General features: G+C 35.6%; 1 protein-coding gene across 1 annotated transcript in view; it reads left to right on the forward strand.

The window, feature by feature from the left end:
- Positions 1-14534, forward strand: part of APG3 (Peptide chain release factor 1) — a 234547-nt gene extending 220013 nt beyond the window's left edge. Inside the window, exon 15 of the mRNA XM_089801947.1 lies at positions 14170-14534. Within this exon, the coding sequence (XP_089658073.1) occupies positions 14170-14241 (72 nt within the window). The 3' untranslated portion in view covers positions 14242-14534. The remainder of the gene's footprint in view (positions 1-14169) is intronic.
- The last annotated feature ends 6088 nt before the right edge of the window (positions 14535-20622 follow it).

Below are 20622 nucleotides of genomic sequence, written 5' to 3' on the forward strand. Positions count from 1 at the left end.
TCAATTGATGAGCTTGAGGAGCTTTCTAATGAATGGTTCATAAGGCACAACACTTGGTGAAAGTTTTGCAAATGGGGTTGCAAGTAGAGTGGATTTAACCATGGAGGAAATTTTGTAGTTAAGCGTGCTCAAGTTGGAGTAGTACTAGGATGGGTGACCTCCTAGGAAATCTCGGTGCTTCACCTCTGTGAACATCACCTAAATCTAATGAGTGCTAACTGCTCATTTATTCTCATGAGAGATGGATTTGTGTGAATCACTTCTCATGAAACATGGGTCAATGAGTTTGACTCAAAAACTACACGGTTAAATCCTAATAGCAATATCACAATTTGACTTGTTGTGGAAAATATCTTCTACTTATCAATTGATGAGCTTGAGGGGCTTTCTAATGAATGGTTCATAAGGCACAACACTTGGTGAAGGTTTTGCAAATGGGGTTGCAAGTAGAGTGGGTTTAACCATGGAGGAAATTTTGTAGTTAAGCGTGCTCAAGTTGGAGTAGTACTAGGATGGGTGACCTCCTAGGAAGTCTCGGTGCTTCACCTATGTGAACATCACCTAAATCTAATGAGTGCTAACTGCTCATTTATTCTCATGAGAGATGGATTCGTGTGAATCACTACTCATGAAACATGGTTCAATGAGTTTGACTCAAAACTACATAGTTAAATCGTGATAGCAATATCACAATTTGACTTGCTGTGGAAAATATCTTCTACTTATCATTAGCTATCTTGTCCATGAAGTAGAACATCCAAAGTTCAAATATAGCCCCCAGTGGCTCTCCCATGACCTTTCTTAACATGATGTCACCGTAATCTTCCCTAAAATCTGACTTAGTTATTTTTGGTACCTTCAATAGTTTGGAGTAATGACTCCTTGGTTCAACTAGCCATTCTTCATTTATCTTGGTAGCACAAGCATCCACTTTATCATGATAATGTTTTAAGGATGTCTCCTTTATTGTGTAAAACCCTCATCTTATGATATGGTACTTTTAAAAGTTTCTCTAATTGCTCGTTCAGTAAGGAGAGTCAACATTTTCTTATCACGCTGCGGGCTATCATCGAGGAGGCTAGGCATAGGTCCTAGAAGGTCTATTGTTGTTTTGTGGACTTCTGTAAGGCTTTCAATTCTGTTCCTAGGTTGGCCTTATTTCAGAGACTGCAGGAGATTGGGATCTCAGATATGTTACAGACTGCCATTATGAGGCTTTATGAGAGGGTAACTGGTAGGCTCAGAAGTTCGGAGGGCTTTTTTGTTTCGATTCAGAGCACCATTGGGGTGAAACAGGGCTGTCCTCTTTCTCCTTGACTATTTGGTTTGTATATTGATGAGTTGGAGGATTTCCTTGTGAACTCCTCTCAACTGGGAGATGGGTGCTGTTTACATCAGGTTTTGATCTCCATTCTTCTTTTTGCTGATGATGTGGTTCTCTTGGCCTCTTCCCCCGACAGCTTGCAGAGACTTCTTGATGGTCTGGGTTCTTTTTGTGATCAGCGACAGCTTGTGCTCAATCTATCTAAGACTCGGGTTATGGCATTTAACTGTTTAAAGACCTCTCATCTTCATTTCTTCTTTCAGGGTCACGAGGTTGAGATTACTCTCTTTTATATGTATCTCGGGGTGAAGTTCTCAGGGCCGCGCTTCATCTTGAGACCAGCTATTCAATCCAAAGTTAGTAAGGGCATGGGTTCCCTAGCTTTGCTGGAAAGACAATGTTTCAGGCATCATTTTTAGGATATTTTGTCCAGGTGGTCCCTTTTCGACTCCTTGGTTCGTCCAACAGTTCTTTATGGCTCGGTTGTTTGGAGGCCTTCTCTTATTGCTTCTAATTGGGCTTCTATTGAGCGGGTTCAGACGTTGATGTTACTGCGTATCATAAGATTTCACAGACTCACCCCTCACAGCATTGTCTTAGCTGAGTTTGGAGCTCATCCTCTCAAACTTGCAGCTATTTTTGACTTGATTTGGTTCCTTCATCGGCTTCGTGGTTTTATGGAGGCGGATGTTGACCGGCACAGATACTCTCATCTTGCATACTGTTCTTTTGTTGAGATTATGAGATCTGACACCTCTACAAGGTCTTGTTGTTGGTATGCCCAGGCCACCTCTTTGCTGGGTTCGATTGGTATTGAGATAGATTGTCTTCCTCCTTACTAGTTTTCTCTTGATGCTCCTAGTCATCTGCTCCCCTCACGTCAGGAGTTGAACGAGCATGTTAGACAAGATATCCATAGACAGTACATTATCGCTACCTGGTGTAATCCCCTGAGAGGTCTGCAACTTTACCCAGCCTTCTATGTGGAGCATTTTCTTGAGATTCAGGATTGTATTATTGTTCACCTTGCTTATTTTTATCGGTGCTGGAATCATGCCTTCAGATTTTCTATAGGCTCTTTTAGAGTTGGTTCTCACCGCCTTAGGGCTTGGACCAATCACCATATGGATCGGGCTAATAGGATATGTTAGTTGTGTACTTTGGTAGAGGTTGAGACTGAGATCGACTTCATTTTTCAATGTTCTCTTTATTATGAGATCAGAGGGAGATTTTACTGCCTTTTCAGAGATTGTTCTTCACTTTCGATGTTCTTCAATTATATTGAACAGCGGTGTCTTGCACTATATCTTCAGGAGGCCACCCACCTTCGTGAGTTTAACTCTGCAGTCTTCTATACCTCAGGGGCGTACCTTAGACCAGCTCATTACTGCCTTTTTCTCTCCCTTGTCTCCTCCATAGGGCTTGAAAAGGCCTTCCGGTACTTCTCATTCCAAATCAATTAGACATTGCACCAATCTCTCCAGGCAGCGACAGTCCTATAGTGGTTCTACACAGCATTCTAAGACTATGGATCGTTCACGGGTTTACCCCTCTATTACTGATTTTTATGTGACAAAGAAGGACCCTTAGTCCTTACCTCGTCTTCTCTCTTGTTTTGTTTCTTCTCAGTCACCGTTTGGTGCTTCTACTTTGGCCGGTTCTTCTGTTTGTATGCTCAGTCCCATAAACCTTGTTGGTTTCTCATGGACATTAATATTATTATCTTATCTTATCCTTCGTGGATTTCCTTTGTTTGTAGGATGCAGTACATGGCACACTCAAGTACTTATTCAATGCATTGTTTGTAAGAGGAAAGATAACTAGCACAATTCCATTCTTGACCATTCTTCTTGCCATTCTTGAAGGATTTCCTCTAGACATCCTATCTCTTACTTGCAACATGTTGATAGGTCCTAGATTGGCGTCTCTAATCTTCTTATTCTTTGAAGTGAAATTTGTTTCTAGCAACATATCCTTCATATCATTCTTTATTTGGAATTGCCTATCCTTTTTCACATTTGCGGCCTTTGCTCTTGACATCCTTGTGCTTGCAATCAACATTTCCAATTAGTTTTGCATTGTAAAATTGGGTTGGAAAGCCAGATAATCTTTTGAAATAATTCAATTTATTTATCTTATGTAAGTCAAATTTCAAACTTTACTCAAGACAATTTCAATTCATTAGCATCCTAATAAGTTTCATTCAAAGCTTGAATAAGGCATGTCTTACTATTTCAGATCTCAATATTTGAATGTTTAGAGATCTGATTTTGAATATAAAGGCTCTAGTCTTCTAGTTTGGAACAAATTCCTTCAAAATTTTGGGACCTAAGGAGTTTGAGGCCTATCATATGCCTAGATTTAACTTCTTTTCAGCACTCTGTCTGAATTTATGGAAAAAATAGTCACTTGCTCTCCAAACTCCCCCCAAAATCACTCTCTAAGTCTTAAAATTGCTGCCTTGAAAGATGTCGCTACCCCATGGAAGTACATGTGCCTTTTTAGTCGATTCACTACCTTTAGAAGAGAAATATCTTGCTTGAAATTGATATGGAAAAATGAATTGCTTTGATCTCTCTTATATAGGCAATTCCAAATAACGAAGAGGCACATCCCCTTTTGGGCCGACCTATCTTCATTTAGCCAATAAAAATCATTTTAATTTATAATAGTGTAACATTGACACTAGTGTATGTCGAGACAAGTTTCTGAGATAGGGGAGAAAGGGCCTCGATTTCAGGATGGTGGGGAAATGGCAGTGGGGGGTGACGGAGGGAGTGTTCTGTACTATACATACAGAACTTGAAATAGTAGTTATGAAATGATGTTTCAGTATAACATGCCAAATTGAATTACTTGAACATAGAAAAATTGTAGCACGAACCAAAACCATTGAACATTCAGCATAGTCACATAGTACATACTCAATAGGAACATTCAAAATTCAAACAGTAATTCAAGTACTTGTCTCAGTGGCGGGGTGGTTGCAAAATGACATAGGTGGGGGTACTCGGGTACTCCAAGAACTTGGTGTGGGGACATAGCGGGGACGGTACTTTGAGGTTCTTTTCTGTGTGGAGGGGTGGGGGGCGTGAGTGCCTGAGCTTTACTATTTATAATCTCCCACCAAAGCTGATCATGTAGGATGAAAATGCAGTTTTTGTCTTAAAATTCTATGTCAAATGGCCCTTTTTCAATCCCCATTGTATTTGACCTTGCTCATTGAAGATATGGATGCTCTCAAGATTAGGATTCTTGACTAGGGGTGGATTCTGCCCCTTAGGATAAATTGGGTGCCAATGCTTGATTTAAAATTGCTCTTTACTTTTTACTTCTTTTTCCATACATCATTCTTGGTTTTTTGACCGAAATCCATCAATTTTAATCTGTATTTGAGTTGTTTCGAGGTCAATCCAATCTGATTCTGAGCATCCTTCGCTTAAGATTTTGTTCTTATTCACCAAAGTTTTCATCGCCACTTGCTTCTATCTTTGATTTTCTCCAATTTTAAATGATTAGGAATAAAGGATGCATTTCAAATACCACCAAACTCATGGTAGATTTCATAGACAAGTCAGCATTTTGCCACTATATTAGGGCAGAATTATGCCTCCTCTTGAGATCAAGAATCCCAAGATGTGGTCTTGTTTCAACCCCCTATTAGAATTTTTGTTTCACATTTTTTATTTTAAAAATCTTTATGATCTGATCTAGTATCCCAACTTCTCATTGTTTGCTTGGTTTTGGTTCTAATTTGTGATTTATTTGAAGTCAAAAGATTCATTGTTGTGGCCTTAAAACTTGTTTTTTCCAATATTGATTGACTTAGAGCTTGGATTTCACATCAAAATCATCCTATTTAGGGGAAGAAATCAAGCATAAGTCAGGATTTTTCCATGGTATAGGGCTGAAGCTTCATATATGTTGGGATTAGGAATCCCAAGAGGAGGGTGGAATCCGCGCCTGCCTTGGATTTATTCCTTTCTCTAAATCCCAAGTTTATGGGCTTGATAGTCCTTTCAATTCTACCATTCTTTGCTTGTTTTGGATCTGATCTTGATGATGAATTTGAAACCATTGTTTGCCTTGAAACACTAACTCACTGATGTTTTGATTACCCCCTTTTGTTTTCTCTAGATTAGGATGTGGAAATCTCACAGGAGTCAAGGAAAGGAATCCTAACTAGGGAGGGGATTCTTCCCCTAAGTCGGGAATTTGACTATTTCACTTTGGTCCACCATGCAAGAATTCAACTCTTCCCAACCTCGTTTAGTGATTTGATGTGATTTTCAAAGGATAATCAAGATTTGATCCTCCCATGCCAACTGATGTATAATTCTTGCCTTAGCTATCCCTCACAATTGGGTGGAATTGAAAGGAGAGTTGGGATTATGACCTAGGAAGGGGCAAAAATATAGGGTGAGTCAGGATTATGAATCCTGACTACAGTTCATTATCCAACCAGTTCTCAGGGTTATTCCTAAATGGTACAGCCTCATCCAAACTCGTTCATAATTGCCCCTCTTAAGTCCAATCTTTGGTAGGTGATTTTTCTTTTACATTAGGCCCGTGAAAGTTGTTTTGTCTCCATTTTCAGTAGATTTGATCTTTGATCTCAATTTTGATATTCACACTTTGTTAATTCTCCTTCCTTATCCTCGTGCATTGTCCAAAACTCACTATCCTTGACAAAATGGACTGCCCAACTTGACTCTCTCTAGACCTAAAGCAATCTAACTATATAAAAAAAAAGTGGGGGTCCCCATTTGCAATAGGGTAATGGTGTGAAAACCTCACAAAATCTGGTGACTCCATTGAAGAACTTGTTCAGAATCAAGAACCTTTGGTTAATCCCCTTTTTACTTATCCAATGACTAGGAATTGTACTTAAAAGGGGAGGAATCATGAATTGAGTTAAGAACCTTATTCCTCAATCACCCACATGTGTGCAAGTGTGGTCATTCCCTGCTTGACAAGAACATTGAAAGCTTCTTAGATCCATTGAGCTTAGCTATTTTATATCCATAGTCCAAAGCATTCTAGAGAATGCCTTGCTATCAATTAGGCATCCATAGCCCCAATGAGGCTATCATTATGGTTCCACCACAAATACCGCTCTACTTTTACTGAATTTATATTGAGTAGCACTAGTGGAGATATTTGCACACCCATAGAAAAAGTGCATTATACTTTGCTTCCTTTTCTCATTTTTTTTTTGATTCAGGTTGGAGAGACAAAATCCAAGATCAATGGGGAGCATACCGACTACCTAGACCAACTCTCTTCCCCTATTATAAATTCTTTCTTTCTTTTGATGCAACTTTTTTTTTCTTCTCAGATTCAACTTTGGCTTACTAGTAGTGAAGCTCGTAATGGATTTAGCAAAACCACAATGGTATTGAAGAAGGTGTATAATTTTGTCTAATTCCAACTTGACCTTGAGAACTCCCAAGGAACTCAAAGAAATTAAGTGCGAGTATAATGTTGTAATTGAAAGACTTAGGTACAATGAATCAAGGATAACTTTAAGAAACCCCACTTTGGAAAAAAGTATAAAATCTTGTCGAATCCAACATTATTTTAGGGGGAAAAAATTAATTTTTATTGGTGATTTTCTTTTTTCAAACTAGGAAAAAAATTAATTATATTGGCAATATTGTTTCTGTTGTGTGAAAATTCTGTATAACCTTGGCAAATATTTAATTATTGAAGAAACTCACGACCAAAAGTACAAATATCAAGAAGCCATATTTTTGTATCATTTAAAACACACTAACCCATTTTAATGACCATTAAATGATCCTAAATCAACAGTATAGATCCTATTCTAGGCCAAAATTTAAAGGAAAACAAGTTTTAGAGAAAGTCTCTGGAATAATGACACCTACCCACAATCACGTCTATTTCTGGCCAAAGAATAAAAGGATAAAAACTTACATGGAAAGTCTCTAGAATAGTGACACATGTCAATATATGTACTTAACATATAACCTAACTTAAAGTTTTACCACATATTGGCAAATGTGACCATTCAATAAGACAAGGCCCAAAAATTGTAGGCAAAAATATTAAATTTACCATGTGGAAAGAATAGATTCCATTGGCGAAGTCATGACCCAAATAAAATAATAATGTATCATTAATGGTGATTGGTTTGAGCATGGAACCAATTTTCATAAACTGCAGGTGACATGGTCACCTTAGAAGTGCAAAAATGTTTGCCAAATTTTGGGTCCCCGATGAATGAAATTCGCCATTTGGCAAATTTTTGCCACTAAAGTAATCCCTGCAATGAATGAGTCCAATCTAAATTTAGTACGGGTCCTTGTCGAAGGATTGGCTATTAAGACCAATTTCCAGTTCAAGATATATTCACAAGAGACATTAAAAAATAAACTTAACATACCCAGTTGGAGTATACTAATGTGCTAGTATGAAATAAATGACCTTTGTCACAAATGGGACCCCTCTCAAACCTAACCTACTAAAGAGAGGGAAACACATTCTACAAACCTAGACCTAAACCTACCAAGCCTAAAACAAACAAAGTGGGATTAAGGGATCCTAGGAAAACCTAAGCTATCCTACAAACTACTAAATTGCATGCTAAACTTTGACCAAATGAACTAACAATTAACCACTAAGACATGACCCTCTTAAAATCTCATGCCAAATGAGTTAAGGTGAAGTTCGAACTAATCACTTGACTGCTAAAAACACCTTAACTAAGACTACTGAAAGGAAACCTCTACTAATCCGCTTGAATCAAATGATCCATGATAACATACTCTAACTATGCACAAAAGGACTAGAAGTCCTAGGTTTAAAAGTAATGCTTTACGAATTGCACATTGACAAACAATGGGACATCCTCTCCAATCGATATTTTCATCTTCAAAGCATTCTCTCTCAGAACTTTAGCAATCTGTTGTGGACCTTTCCAAATTTTGTCAAATTCGTCATAGTCTCCTCATTTTTTCGCGTGCCTTCTTCTAGTATAGAACTAAGTCCAAAATCCTGAAGGCTTTGGTTGTAATCCATTTATTGAACCATCTCTTCACTACTCAACCTTTTGCAAATTTGTTTAACACTTCATCTCTTTTCATCTAGTTGCATTAATTGGGACAATCTGGTTTGGACCATATCCTCGTTGTCTAAGTATTCTTTTATAAATTGCAAGGTTGGGATTTTCAGTTGGACCGGGAACTCTGGGTTTTGTCTGTATACTAAATGATATGGGGATGTTCCTAAAGAGTTCTTCGTTCTTCCTTTGTCTACCCAAAGAACGATTTCAGTTGTGTATGCCACTCTCTTGGATTTTTTTAATAAAAGCTTCCTTTTGACACACTTCAAGTTTTTTGTTGGTTGACTCAGCTAGGCCATGTAATTGGGGATAATAGTTGAATGAGAATTTCAAAGTAATCCCATAAAGCCTAGTTAAAAAACTTAAGTGAAATAAATGCAGGACCATTATCACAAACCAAAGTGTACAAACATCAAAACCTTGTTATAATCTTCTTTTCAAGAAACTCAATAACAACATCAGTAGTGCATAACTTTGAGGCTCAGGCCTTTGTCCATCAAGTATAGTAATCAATTGCAGTCAGAATGTACCTATGTTGTGTTGAGGAAGGTGGATTGATCATACCAATAAAGTCAAGTCACCATATCGTAAAGGGCGTTACATTAATAATTGGCTGTAGTGGCATCACAGATTCTTCTCTCAAAGAGAAGCTATTTGGAAAATTTGGCAATTCTTCACATGATCACGTGTATCTTTGAACAAAGTTGGCCAATGATAGCCTGATCTCAATATATTGTGTGCTATAGACAGACTTGCCCCATGACCAGTTCCAAATTTATTATGAAAATGCTCTAAAATTCTTCTGCCTTCGTCCTTCCCAAAAAATCTTGAGTAGATACCTTCATGATTCTGTCTGTACAAAACTGACCCCTAAAATGTGTATGACTACTATGTCTTGCTTTTCATCTTTAATGCCTTCTTTTGCACTATATTTAAATGTGCAGCGCTCTCATGATTCAACAGGAAGCTGATAATGTCCTTGCACCATTCATTTGGGCATACATCATCTAGTTCATACACTTTGCACTGAACCTAGTCCATCTTTTGCACAAGCTTTTGTCTTACAATCAGCTTTGTTGGTTGAGTTTCAATGATATTCTTGGACAGTGGAGACCCAGTTTCCTCTTCTCTTGTTTAGCTCATTTTGTATCGATAATGTTTTCACTGCAATATCAAGAGCTTTGACGTGTACTTTACTTCTCAAAATGGAGTGTTTGAACTTACTTTTTCCAAGGCATAAGTTTGTTTCTCCACATTGGGGTATTTCAGTTCTACCTCTTTGAAAGGGAAACTCATAAAAGCATAGGACACTCTTCATTTTCTTCAGTCCTTTGTTTAAGAACCGTTGCACATGCATGACTGAAGCGAATGCGTATATGTAGAATGGCTTTTCATAATTTGGACTCAGAAGAACAAGGGATTTAACAATTGCTTCTTATATCCCTTCAAAATCTTTTCTTGTAATTAGAGTCCAATCCATCTCCGCATCCTTCTTAAGCATATTGTTCATGGGTTTTACTATCTCTGCAAATCTTGAAATAAACTTTCGTACGAAATTATTCTTTCTGAAAAAAGATCTCAATTCTTTCTTACTAGCTGGAAAACTTAGCTTTTAGATAGCCTCAACTCTTTCAGGATCAATCGTAATTCCACTTTCTGAAATCACATGTCCTAGTAATTTTCCTCCTATCACCCAAACATGCATTTCTTTGGACTAAGAGAGACTCCAATTTTTCTACATCTTTGAAATATCTTCCATAAATCATCAATGCGATCTTCTCTTCTTAGAAAGTATAGTAAGGTCATCCGTGTAGATGATGATACACTTATCTCTCAAATCCTTGAATGTGATGTCCATTGCCCTTTGAAATGTTGCTCCTTCATTGATTAGGTTGAAGGCCATCCTCCTGTAAGCAAATATTCCCCATTTGGAAGTGAAAGCAATTTTCAGTCTGTCATCTTCTTTGATTATATTGTATCCTAAATTTTCATCCATGAATGTCATCATCTGTGATCTGTTTGCTATTTGCAACCCTTCATCCAATGATGTAAATAGATAGTTGTCCTTCTCTGATCCCTTGTACTCACCTCAATAAACTGATTTGAATTGTACTCACCTCCATTGTGTAACCTTATCACCTTCATATACTTCCCACTTTGTAACCAAACAATGCATCCAAGTTTTTCTTGAGCAATCATCAATGAGAGTTAGAAAACACTTGGATTTGTTCAAAATAGGCGTTTCCATATGACTACACAAATTTGTATGAATTATCTCAAGATGTCGTTTAGCTCTACTGGATTTTCCAATAGGAAAACTTATCCTATGTTGTTTGCAAAAAAATACACTTTTCAGACACTCTTTTGTTTCTTGACTCTTAAATAAATGGTTGACCTTCAACCTTTTTTGATCTTTGGAGTAAAATCAAACCATATAAACTGAGGTGACCATATCTTTTGTGCTAGATTTTACTTTCATTTGTTTCGCTAGACCTTAGTGCTTGGTTCCCATAAGTGAGATGAAGAGAAAACATCCTATCACCTGTCATATTAACTCCTGCAACAACTGCATTCCTTTTTAATTTATCTTTTATTACGCTCTCATTCTTATCAAAAGTCACTTAATAATTTTACTCTAGCATCTGTCCAACAGACAACAAATTCTTTTTGAGTGCTGAAACTAATGGTGTTTCACTGACATGTTTAGCTTCACTATATTCCATTACAACTAAGATAGTACCCTTACCTTTGCTTCCATGATAATTATTACCTTCTAGTGCAATTGTACTTTGATGCTTTTGCTCTAAATTGAGAAATAAATGCTCATTATATGTCATATGTGAAGAATATTTAGAGTCTATATACCACACATTATCTTCACCTACATTTATATTGAAGCAGGAAATGAACAAATTTTGTTTATCTTCAATAGTGCTACGAGCTCTTCTCTTTTCTGTTTCATCATGTTTACTCTAACATTCCTTTTGTGATTGTCTCCCCATTACTTCTACCCCTTCCTGTTCCTACCTTTGAAATCACTACTTCTTCCTCTGGAATAATTTCCCCTTCCTCTAGAATTGCGAGATTCACCTTTCTACTCATTCTTATTGTTATTATCACTCTTACTATGACTCCTAAAGATGTGTTTCCTTTTCCTCTTATAATAGTCAGAGGAAAATGCTTGTTCTAAGATTTCTTCATCACTTTTCATTCTTCTTCAGCAGTTACCAAAATTCCTCTCAATTCATCAAATCCATGCTTGAGACATCCTTGGAATCTCAATCGTAGATAAACACCTTCAAATTTTGGAATCAAACTTTTAATTATTTTTCAATGGCATGCTTGTCATCTACATCTTCCCCTAATACTTTCATTTGACTCAGCAGACCTACCTTTGTCGGAAATTCATTGACAGATTCACTACTTGTCATTGTTACATTTTCAAAGTTATTTCTCATTGTTGTAATACAGCAGTTTGTGCACCTTGATATGCATTACTTAAGATTTGTCTTCCTTGCTTGGAATGAACAACACCACTTATCCTAGGGAAAATAGTTTGAGTGATTGCACCCTTATTCAAGAATAAAGCTTCATTATCTTTCTTTATATTTACTTTGTATTCCAATTTTAGTTGGTCATTTAATGCATTTACATGTGCAATCTCAACATAACTGTGTAGAACAATATCACACCAATCCTTATATTTGAGTACAGTTTGCATTCTAGTACACCAATATGTAAAATTGTCTCCTTCAAATATGGGAATCAACACATTAGACATTACATTGCCTGCCATATTTGCCATAAAAATATGCACGACCCAAATGGTCAACACAGCAAATGAATACTCTCGTCCCTTCAATTGGGACCCTCACACGAAATTTTCTTTTTTTCAATTATTATTTTATTTGAGTAATAAGTTTCAATTAACACCAACAATGTGCTTAATTACAAAGTATTTATTTCTATATTTACAAATAGAACACTTGTTAGCTTCTCTGAATGAACTTCCACATAAGTTATGATAGTCAAAAAGGGAAAAAAATCAGCAATCTCCTTTTTTCTTCTTTAAATAAGGGCCTATTTTTCTTGCTGCTTTAAAAAAACATTATTTTCTCATAAGAGTTTCACCTAGTCCTTAAAAAGTCACACTAGAAAAGGATTTTCAAATTTTTTGTATGAAAATAAAAAAGAACGAAAGCAACATTCATAGGCTACAACCTAACAGCCTGCTTGCCAACCACTTCTTAATATTCTGTAATCATTCCAAAGTCTTAGATGCCATCTTTTTGAAGCAACTTTCTCCTTGAAGAAGCAGCTACAGCCAGGTGCTTATTCACAACAATCTTCTCTCCACCTACAGGCAACATAAAGCACATACAAACACCTGCAAAATATTCTAGCTATTTTAACAATTGCAAACTAATAGTTTTGCTTCAGCACTTAAAAAGCCTATGATCTTCCTTTTCATGATCTCTCTTCACCCCCTGCAAAAATTAGCAAATTTCTCAAACTGGCTCTGATACCAAATGAAGTTAACTGAATAAAAAATGGTGATCAGTGGATCACAAAACAAGCAAATATGCAAAAGCCCCAAGTTGTCTTGAAGAAATGAGAGACAAGGCATCTATTAAGTAGAAAATCAAAAGAGAGTTGACAATATAAAATTCAACCATATACACCAATAAGACAACTAGAATAATAAATAGATGCAACGATCAACTATAAAAGTAAGTATATACAACCATATATTTAATATGGGACTATAAAGTCAATAAGGACTGCAAGGTCGATAAAGGCAACCCCAATGGGTATTAATGCTGTCGCCTTTTGGATGTAACAGCCATAGGCATTTGCTTGATAACAGCAACAGAAAATTAAGCATTTGGCCCACATGTGAACTTTGGTATTGATCTGCAGTTTGTATTAGTGATCTTAGACACCTCTGAATCCCAAGGAGACCACACTATGCATATCAGATTTACAAATATTTGCTTCGTTTCTTTAATTCTGTGCAACTTGGCTTATTAAAACATGCAAATTAATAATCCGTTTGCAATCATTATGGTACATTTTTTAAATTAACAATTGAAGTTCCATTAAAACATGTCAAAATACTATATGCAGAGATCAGGTAAAGAATTATGTGTCACTTGATAACTACTAGAAAAGGCTATTGATTAGGTAAATCATGAATGCGTAATTAGTGGAAGAAAAAATCTTCTGATGTTTTTAAAAACGTTTGCAAGTTTCTTCATTTACACTTTTAAGGAGAAACCATTATTTATAAAATAGATTAAATTTAATCTAATGGAGTACTAGCAGATTATCTGTACATGAGCTTGCCTCTAAAAAAACTTGTCATTACTTTATTACCTAATTTCTAGGAAACATGTGATTGATGCTTCAGAGGATTGGATTTTTTTTATTTTGTCACCCTCAAGGATAGTTTGGTAATTCCAAATTTATTTGATTGTTCATATCATTAACTGGTTTACAAAAACACCATGGGGATCTCCTGTCCTCCCACCTGCCAGGCTCTGGTCCGAGAAGGCCAGCTAACGGTAATGCCTACAATTCTATGGGCGACTATAAAGAAGAATGGCGGATGCATGTTAGGATTCATAAATATTAAATGTGTTGCGTATAATTAATATCTAGAGTATGGGTTAAACTTTAAATTGCATAATATTATACATTATTTATATTTAGAAATTTGCTTCCATTAATGGCTAATCTGAAAATTGCATCTGGTGTGTAGTGTTGTGCTGCAATGGAGCAAAAGGAGATGCTCGAAGAGCTTGCAGCTTCAGTGAGTGTATCAACAATTTAAGCCTAGCTTAGGATCATCTATGGCTATCAAAGTCTGATATGACAATAGAATTCAAGAAACTCATCACTCCAAATTGGTTTTTTTGTAGAGAAATGTATAATTAGGGAATAGTGATTTCAAGTAGAATGTATCAAGAGGCATTACAGTGTAATTTTGAGACAATTGCATAGATTGTGTAGAAGTGTACAAATAGTATTTTAGAACATGGAGATAACTCAATATAGGTGCATCTGTGAGAATTCTATAGTTAATTCTTTCATTTTAATTCTATTGATCTTTTTGATGCCATTAAATTGGTAGAAAGATTTAAACCGTGCATATGAAATTGCATCACTTTCTCTTGGTTTAACTAAATACATAAAATTGTTCTAGAGGCTTTCTATTAAAACCGTAAGTTTGAACAGAGGGACATAAACTCTTGAACTATTAAATCTATCAAAAGGGATATCAAAACAAGGGAATAAAATGCATGAGTTTCCCTTAGTGTTCGTAGACAAGGAATAATGAAAGAGAGGTAGTTATGGATGTTCTGCAACTACCATTCCCAAAAACTTGGTAAGTAATGTTATACATCTTGCATGTATGTTCATAGACTATACAAGGAGCAATCTGGATAAGATATTTAATTTGGGAAAAGTACATGAATAATTGCAAGTTCCAAATGATGATTATGTAGAGAATATAAGTAGGCTTTTACAAATATAACTGTTAATGGCTTTCGATTGAGACTCAGTGTTTTATGCCTGCACATTTAAGTATGGTAAGAAGCATAGGATTAACAACGATTAAAACATAATCTTTCAAAGGACAGCTTATGGGCTTATGAATTCTTCTTCCTTTGCTTGAATACTTGAGGGGTACAAGAATCATAGCTATACATTTCAGTTTAATTAGATATAGAGGTAGGCTTTTTGATTTGATGTTTGGTAAACTTTTGGACATACTTGGATTCATTGATGAATTAGATAGCATGGCATATGGCAAACTGAATAAGGTCAATAAGGTTGAGTGTACAAATGCCCAGAGTTTTTACATGGATGTGTTATTCAAGTTTTTGATGCAATCATGGTAGGACTTTCCCCAAAGGAGATTGTCCCATCCATGCAACTTGATTCCCATAGAGGAAACAATTAACAATAGAGTCATTAATGAACTGAAAACATGATCAATTTGATGTTTGCATTAACAAATAATCAAGAATTTACATGCAATTGGCCAACAACATGCAAGCTTACATTCTAGGAACACATGCCCAATATCAGATCCAAATTTGATGAAATCCTACAATTAGAGGTATGCTTGTTAGAGCTAACTCTGCCCTTTTTCCTAAGAAAATGTATTACAACAAATAGGTCAGGACCCAAATCATAAGAATCTCTTTCAAATTGATGAAACATGTATTGTGATCCCACAAGTAAGTTGGCCAAGTGTGTAATAACATTGAGAAAGAAGCCCCATAGCTTCATAGGGAAGGAAACTCCTTCACAAGATCGGAAAACACAAATTGGTCATGAAATGTGAAGAACAAATAGGTTGCAGTAAGAATCTAATAGATCATAATGTGATCCTAGACATCAATTCACCATGATATCTAGATCATGCCATAAGGTGTGCAAGAGCCCATGAGCAAGCACATGGGAACACCACTAAAAACATAGAAAATAATTAGTAAGAACACGTTGAAACGGAATATTTTTAGCTGATGCAAGATTGCTGACAATTCAAGGATGCTCCTACATCAAATGCCCTAGGTGATAAAAGATGTTCCATGAGAGGAACTCATGAACATCTGACATGATTTTAAGATATAAGTCCCATGTTCTTTATTAAAATGATATTTTATTTAAATATCTTTACTAGCAACTTTCCTTTTTAACTTTTCCTTCTTTGTACTTTGTTTTTCATCCGCATCTGTATTTGGCAGTACAATATTTTACCACCACCTTTATTCTCACACATCTGATTTACCTCTATCATGTTGCCCTTGTATCTGTGCACTAAAAAATTCAAACTTTTTGTTGAATAGTGTTTCCTATAAACTGAAGTCACATCTGATTATCTTCAACTTTTCCCTGCCTTCCTATACTTGCTTTTCAAAATAATGGTTTCTTCATTTCTAAACAAGAGAAATGGACCGAGGTTCAACCTTAAAAATATTTGATCATTTGTTTGAATTTCATTGATTTTATGGATTGATTGAGTCCAAGTCTCTTTAGCTTTGCCACACATTTTAAATTTTTGAAAAAGGCTAGCCCACTCAAAAGTTATGGTCGGTTGATCGTGCTCCATGTTCCACTCTCTTTCCAAGATTCATTAACATGCAAATGAAAGAAAGGTTAATCAATCTTTTCAAAAAATGTAAATTATAAGTATCCATCAACCTCTAATTAAATAAGAGTAAAATGAAGATGAAAGGAGAGGTTAATTAACTCTCATAAAACACATAGAAAGAAGAGATTGATTAACCTCCTCTTGGTTAAGCAGTCACCATCTTTTTTGTACTTTTGAAAGATTTATCAACTTTTCCATGTTAAAATTACTCTTGGCAAATCTTGGAACTGACAACTGAGAATTCAATTTTGGTCAAATGTCATAGTTTGAATTGCTCTCTCAGACATTTAGGAAAATATAGATCCATTATGAATGCATGTATTGTTTTACTAAAGAAGACTTCAAGGAAGTATGGTCTCATAGCATGGGTAACAATGAAAATGCTTCCACAAATTGATTGTTAGAATATGCTTTAGAAGATTTAAAAAAAAATGCAATCTCCAAGAATAAAACCATATTCGACAAACTCTTCCTGAACCCTTACAACTTGTAAGAGTATAAGACGTGTGGAGTGATTGAGAATGCACATGAATTGTTTGACATAATGTCACATAGAATGTCACCTCATGGGATGCAATTATGGCAGTCTAAGCATGATTGGTTCTTGTTGAAGATGTTTTAATGAGTTTAAAACAAAATACACAAGAAGTTCTAGAACATAAACTAGATTTTTAGAGTTTGAACATCTATGATGGCACAAATGATAGAGGAATAAAACTAGATGTTTTAGTTGCAATTGCTCTATTATTGGCATGCATACAACTTGTGAAAGCAAATTGTAAATGAATGTTTGATCTATTGCCTCAAAGAAACATAGTCACATATCATAATTAGATGAAATGCACAAAATAGCTTTGTTAAAACAACTTTATAGACTTTTGAACACATGCATTCGGTAGGTATAATGCCACACTCTTGCAACTCCCAATTGACAAAGACAACTATCAAAGCATCAGAAAGGAGGAATTTTGTCAAACATCATTTGGACACAAGGGTAACTTGTTGAAGCCTTGAGAAGGACTTGAGTTGTTGGACAAAATTCTTCAAATACATGATGCACAAATTGGTAGACAAAATGCTACAAAGATATGCTGCCCTAGGTTTGTCTTGGTTGGGGATGTATTTAAAATGAATTTGTTGAAGAAGCTCAAGAATGAATGCAATTGACAAACATAACACCAAATTCTACAACCTTTGCTTATGTCTTCACAACCTTTGTGCAAAAATCAAGAGCTTTAGAATCGACATATAGTGCACGATTATATTTTGACCGAATGCCTTAAGGAAACGTAGTTTCATGGAAAACCATGAATGCAACAATTACAAGATTTTCAAAAAATGTAATTATCATGGATGGTGCACAAAACATGTTTGTTTAGAAACATTAAAATGTGTGCTATTAGCTTTTATCAACCACATTCCATAATGTTGCCAAGTGCTCTCCCTATTGTGCCACAATCCAAGCTCTCTAAACATGTTGCTAACTATTTGAAAAAATTCTTGATGCTTTATGTAAGGGTCAAAACAAACATGCATGGTGATTGTTTCATAAAATACCTCAAATAAATGTGTTCTTTTGGGTGCCACAAGGACAAATTGTATGGCTTGTGTCGAATCACAGAAAGTGTACATATCATTTGACAAATTGCCCACAAAGTGGTGTCTCATGGAATGCTTAATTGCAAAGTTCTCTAGGAAAGGGATTGATTGTTGTGTTCAACTTTAAAACATATTCAAATCTTGACCTCACTATTGTTATGGATTGTTCATTTTGTGTGAATGTTTATAAGAAACGTTATTCCCTCTACTCATTTAGTCCATAGTTTGCACAAATTGTACGTGTTTAAAGAATTCATGGAATATGAGACCAAATTCATAGCATTTTCTAGTGTCTTTTATCTGCATGTTCAAAATGGTAATTTGAATACAAATGTATGAGAGCTTGCAATGAGTTGACAATAACAACAATGATTTATATTTTGCTGCAAGATGTGGAGAATGTGAGACACTATTCTTTTCAAATTTGATAAATAGAAAGGTAAATTTTATGTTTTATAAGTGCAAAGTTTGAAGACCAATCAATTATTTTGAGGAATATGACTTTGGTCAAATGATACAAATCGAAGTTGTATTTGGAATTTGGTACTTGACGCAAATGTTAGGAAGAAATATGTGAATCCCATGCAATGCAATTATTATAGCATTTGCAAAATAAAAATTAGAAGGTACAGAGGTATCTCAACATTTTTGCATCCATTTGAAGGATAGTAAAGCATAATGAAATGCAAATATTAGAGACTTGAGTATGCCCCAATGCTCGAGTATGCTTCTAGATGTAGGTCATGTGATTTTGGGTAACATCAACAGTCAAGATTTTTGGACATTAATGTAAGATGAGGAAGGAACATGATGGCAACCCAAGTTCTTGATAGTGGTTTAGCTCACATAGGAGGTCACTCTATATCTGTGCAGTGCCTAGAGATAGTATTGGAATGCATGAAAGCAAATCAATCCGACACCTGAGAGGAAGTTACTATGGATGAAAAAGTGGTAGCCAAGCTTGACCATGGATCCATTGCCTGTGTTTTTTGGCTACTAAGAAGAGATCAAAGAGTATTATGCCAATAATAAAAACCAAAGTCTCAACATCATAGCCAAGTACTAGCTCTCTCAACCAAAAAAGAGAAAGTCACAATTATCAGAATTAATTCACATGTCCTTATTAAAAGAGGATATTGCCAATATGGTCATCTTCCTAAGTAGGAATGGAAAATAAAGATTCTCATGAGTTTAAAGTTTGGTAATTCTTTTTTATTAACACGATATGCCAAGTCACTCAATTCATTGATTGGGCTGAAATCACCAACAATTTCTTACATAATCAACTATTGGAACTCAACACTAGTAATGGTTTCTACATGACCTCTTATCTTGTCTATGCCATCACAAGAACGAAGGGTTGGTCAAGGCTTAATGAAGAAGGTGACTATAATGATGTAACATTATTTTTAATTACCACCTGTAATTGTAGTACAAAAATTGCATTATTTTAGGAGTGAATGATGCCTTCAACATTCTTATAGTTAGAGAAATTCAAGAGAATATTAGACTTGGGATATCATTGGAATCAACAATTGTCCAATAATATATTAGCTATTTTAAAAAGTTTTTGAAGTTCACTTGTGTTTGGATGACATGTTATAATGGTTACCCTCTCATGCTTCCAAGATTTGTTGATAGTAAATTCATGTTGATTCAGATTCGTAGACAATCCTATCAAATCAATAGAATTTGCAAGAATAGGTAGGTGGATGGCATTCTTTTTCCCAATAGGCATCAAACTACAAAACAAGTTTTGATGCTAAAAACATTGAAAGATCGATTACTAAGATCAACTTGTAAACATATACTATAAAGTTCTCTTTTGTTAGTAAAGGGTATGTTATAAACGAGTTAAAACCTAGCTATGGTTTAATCATTCTCTCGATCTCGAAGACGTTTGCAAAGATTGCGATGTTGATTTCGAAGTAAGAAGAAGAGACAAAATGAGGCTTAAAGTGAAGCAAATTATTAACTTTAAATTGGATATTGATGTGATTGGCATTCAAGATTGATTTGCTAGCATCTTGGGTTTAGAGAAATCTTGCATCAACCAAAAAATATTTTGTTTCCAGTTTGTGCTAGTTTGGCAATTTTTATAGTTTGGGAGAGATAAAACGCTGCCAAAAAACACAAAGTAGCATCCCAAGGAAAACCAAAGGAATAGTGAAAAGGACAACACTATTCAAGACAAAAAGAAATCAACATAATATAAGAGATACATAGAAAACCCAAAATGTCCAATGGGTTTGAAACCAAACACCCACAACCTACACAAAACAAGGGAAAAAACTAAGATTTTCTTCTTCTGAGAGTGCAATGTGATGTCAAAATTAGGAGCGGGCTTCTTATGGTGTTTTCCAACAATTGGGATCCATCCCTCCTCCACCACAGATGCCTTCTCCTGCCAATCTTGAGAAACCAAAGTTGGATGCCCTAAGTTAGAAACAA

Source organism: Cupressus sempervirens, chromosome 9 (assembly GCF_028749045.1).
Source record: "Cupressus sempervirens isolate cs-2001-9-10 chromosome 9, ASM2874904v1, whole genome shotgun sequence".
Taxonomy (NCBI): domain Eukaryota; kingdom Viridiplantae; phylum Streptophyta; class Pinopsida; order Cupressales; family Cupressaceae; genus Cupressus; species Cupressus sempervirens.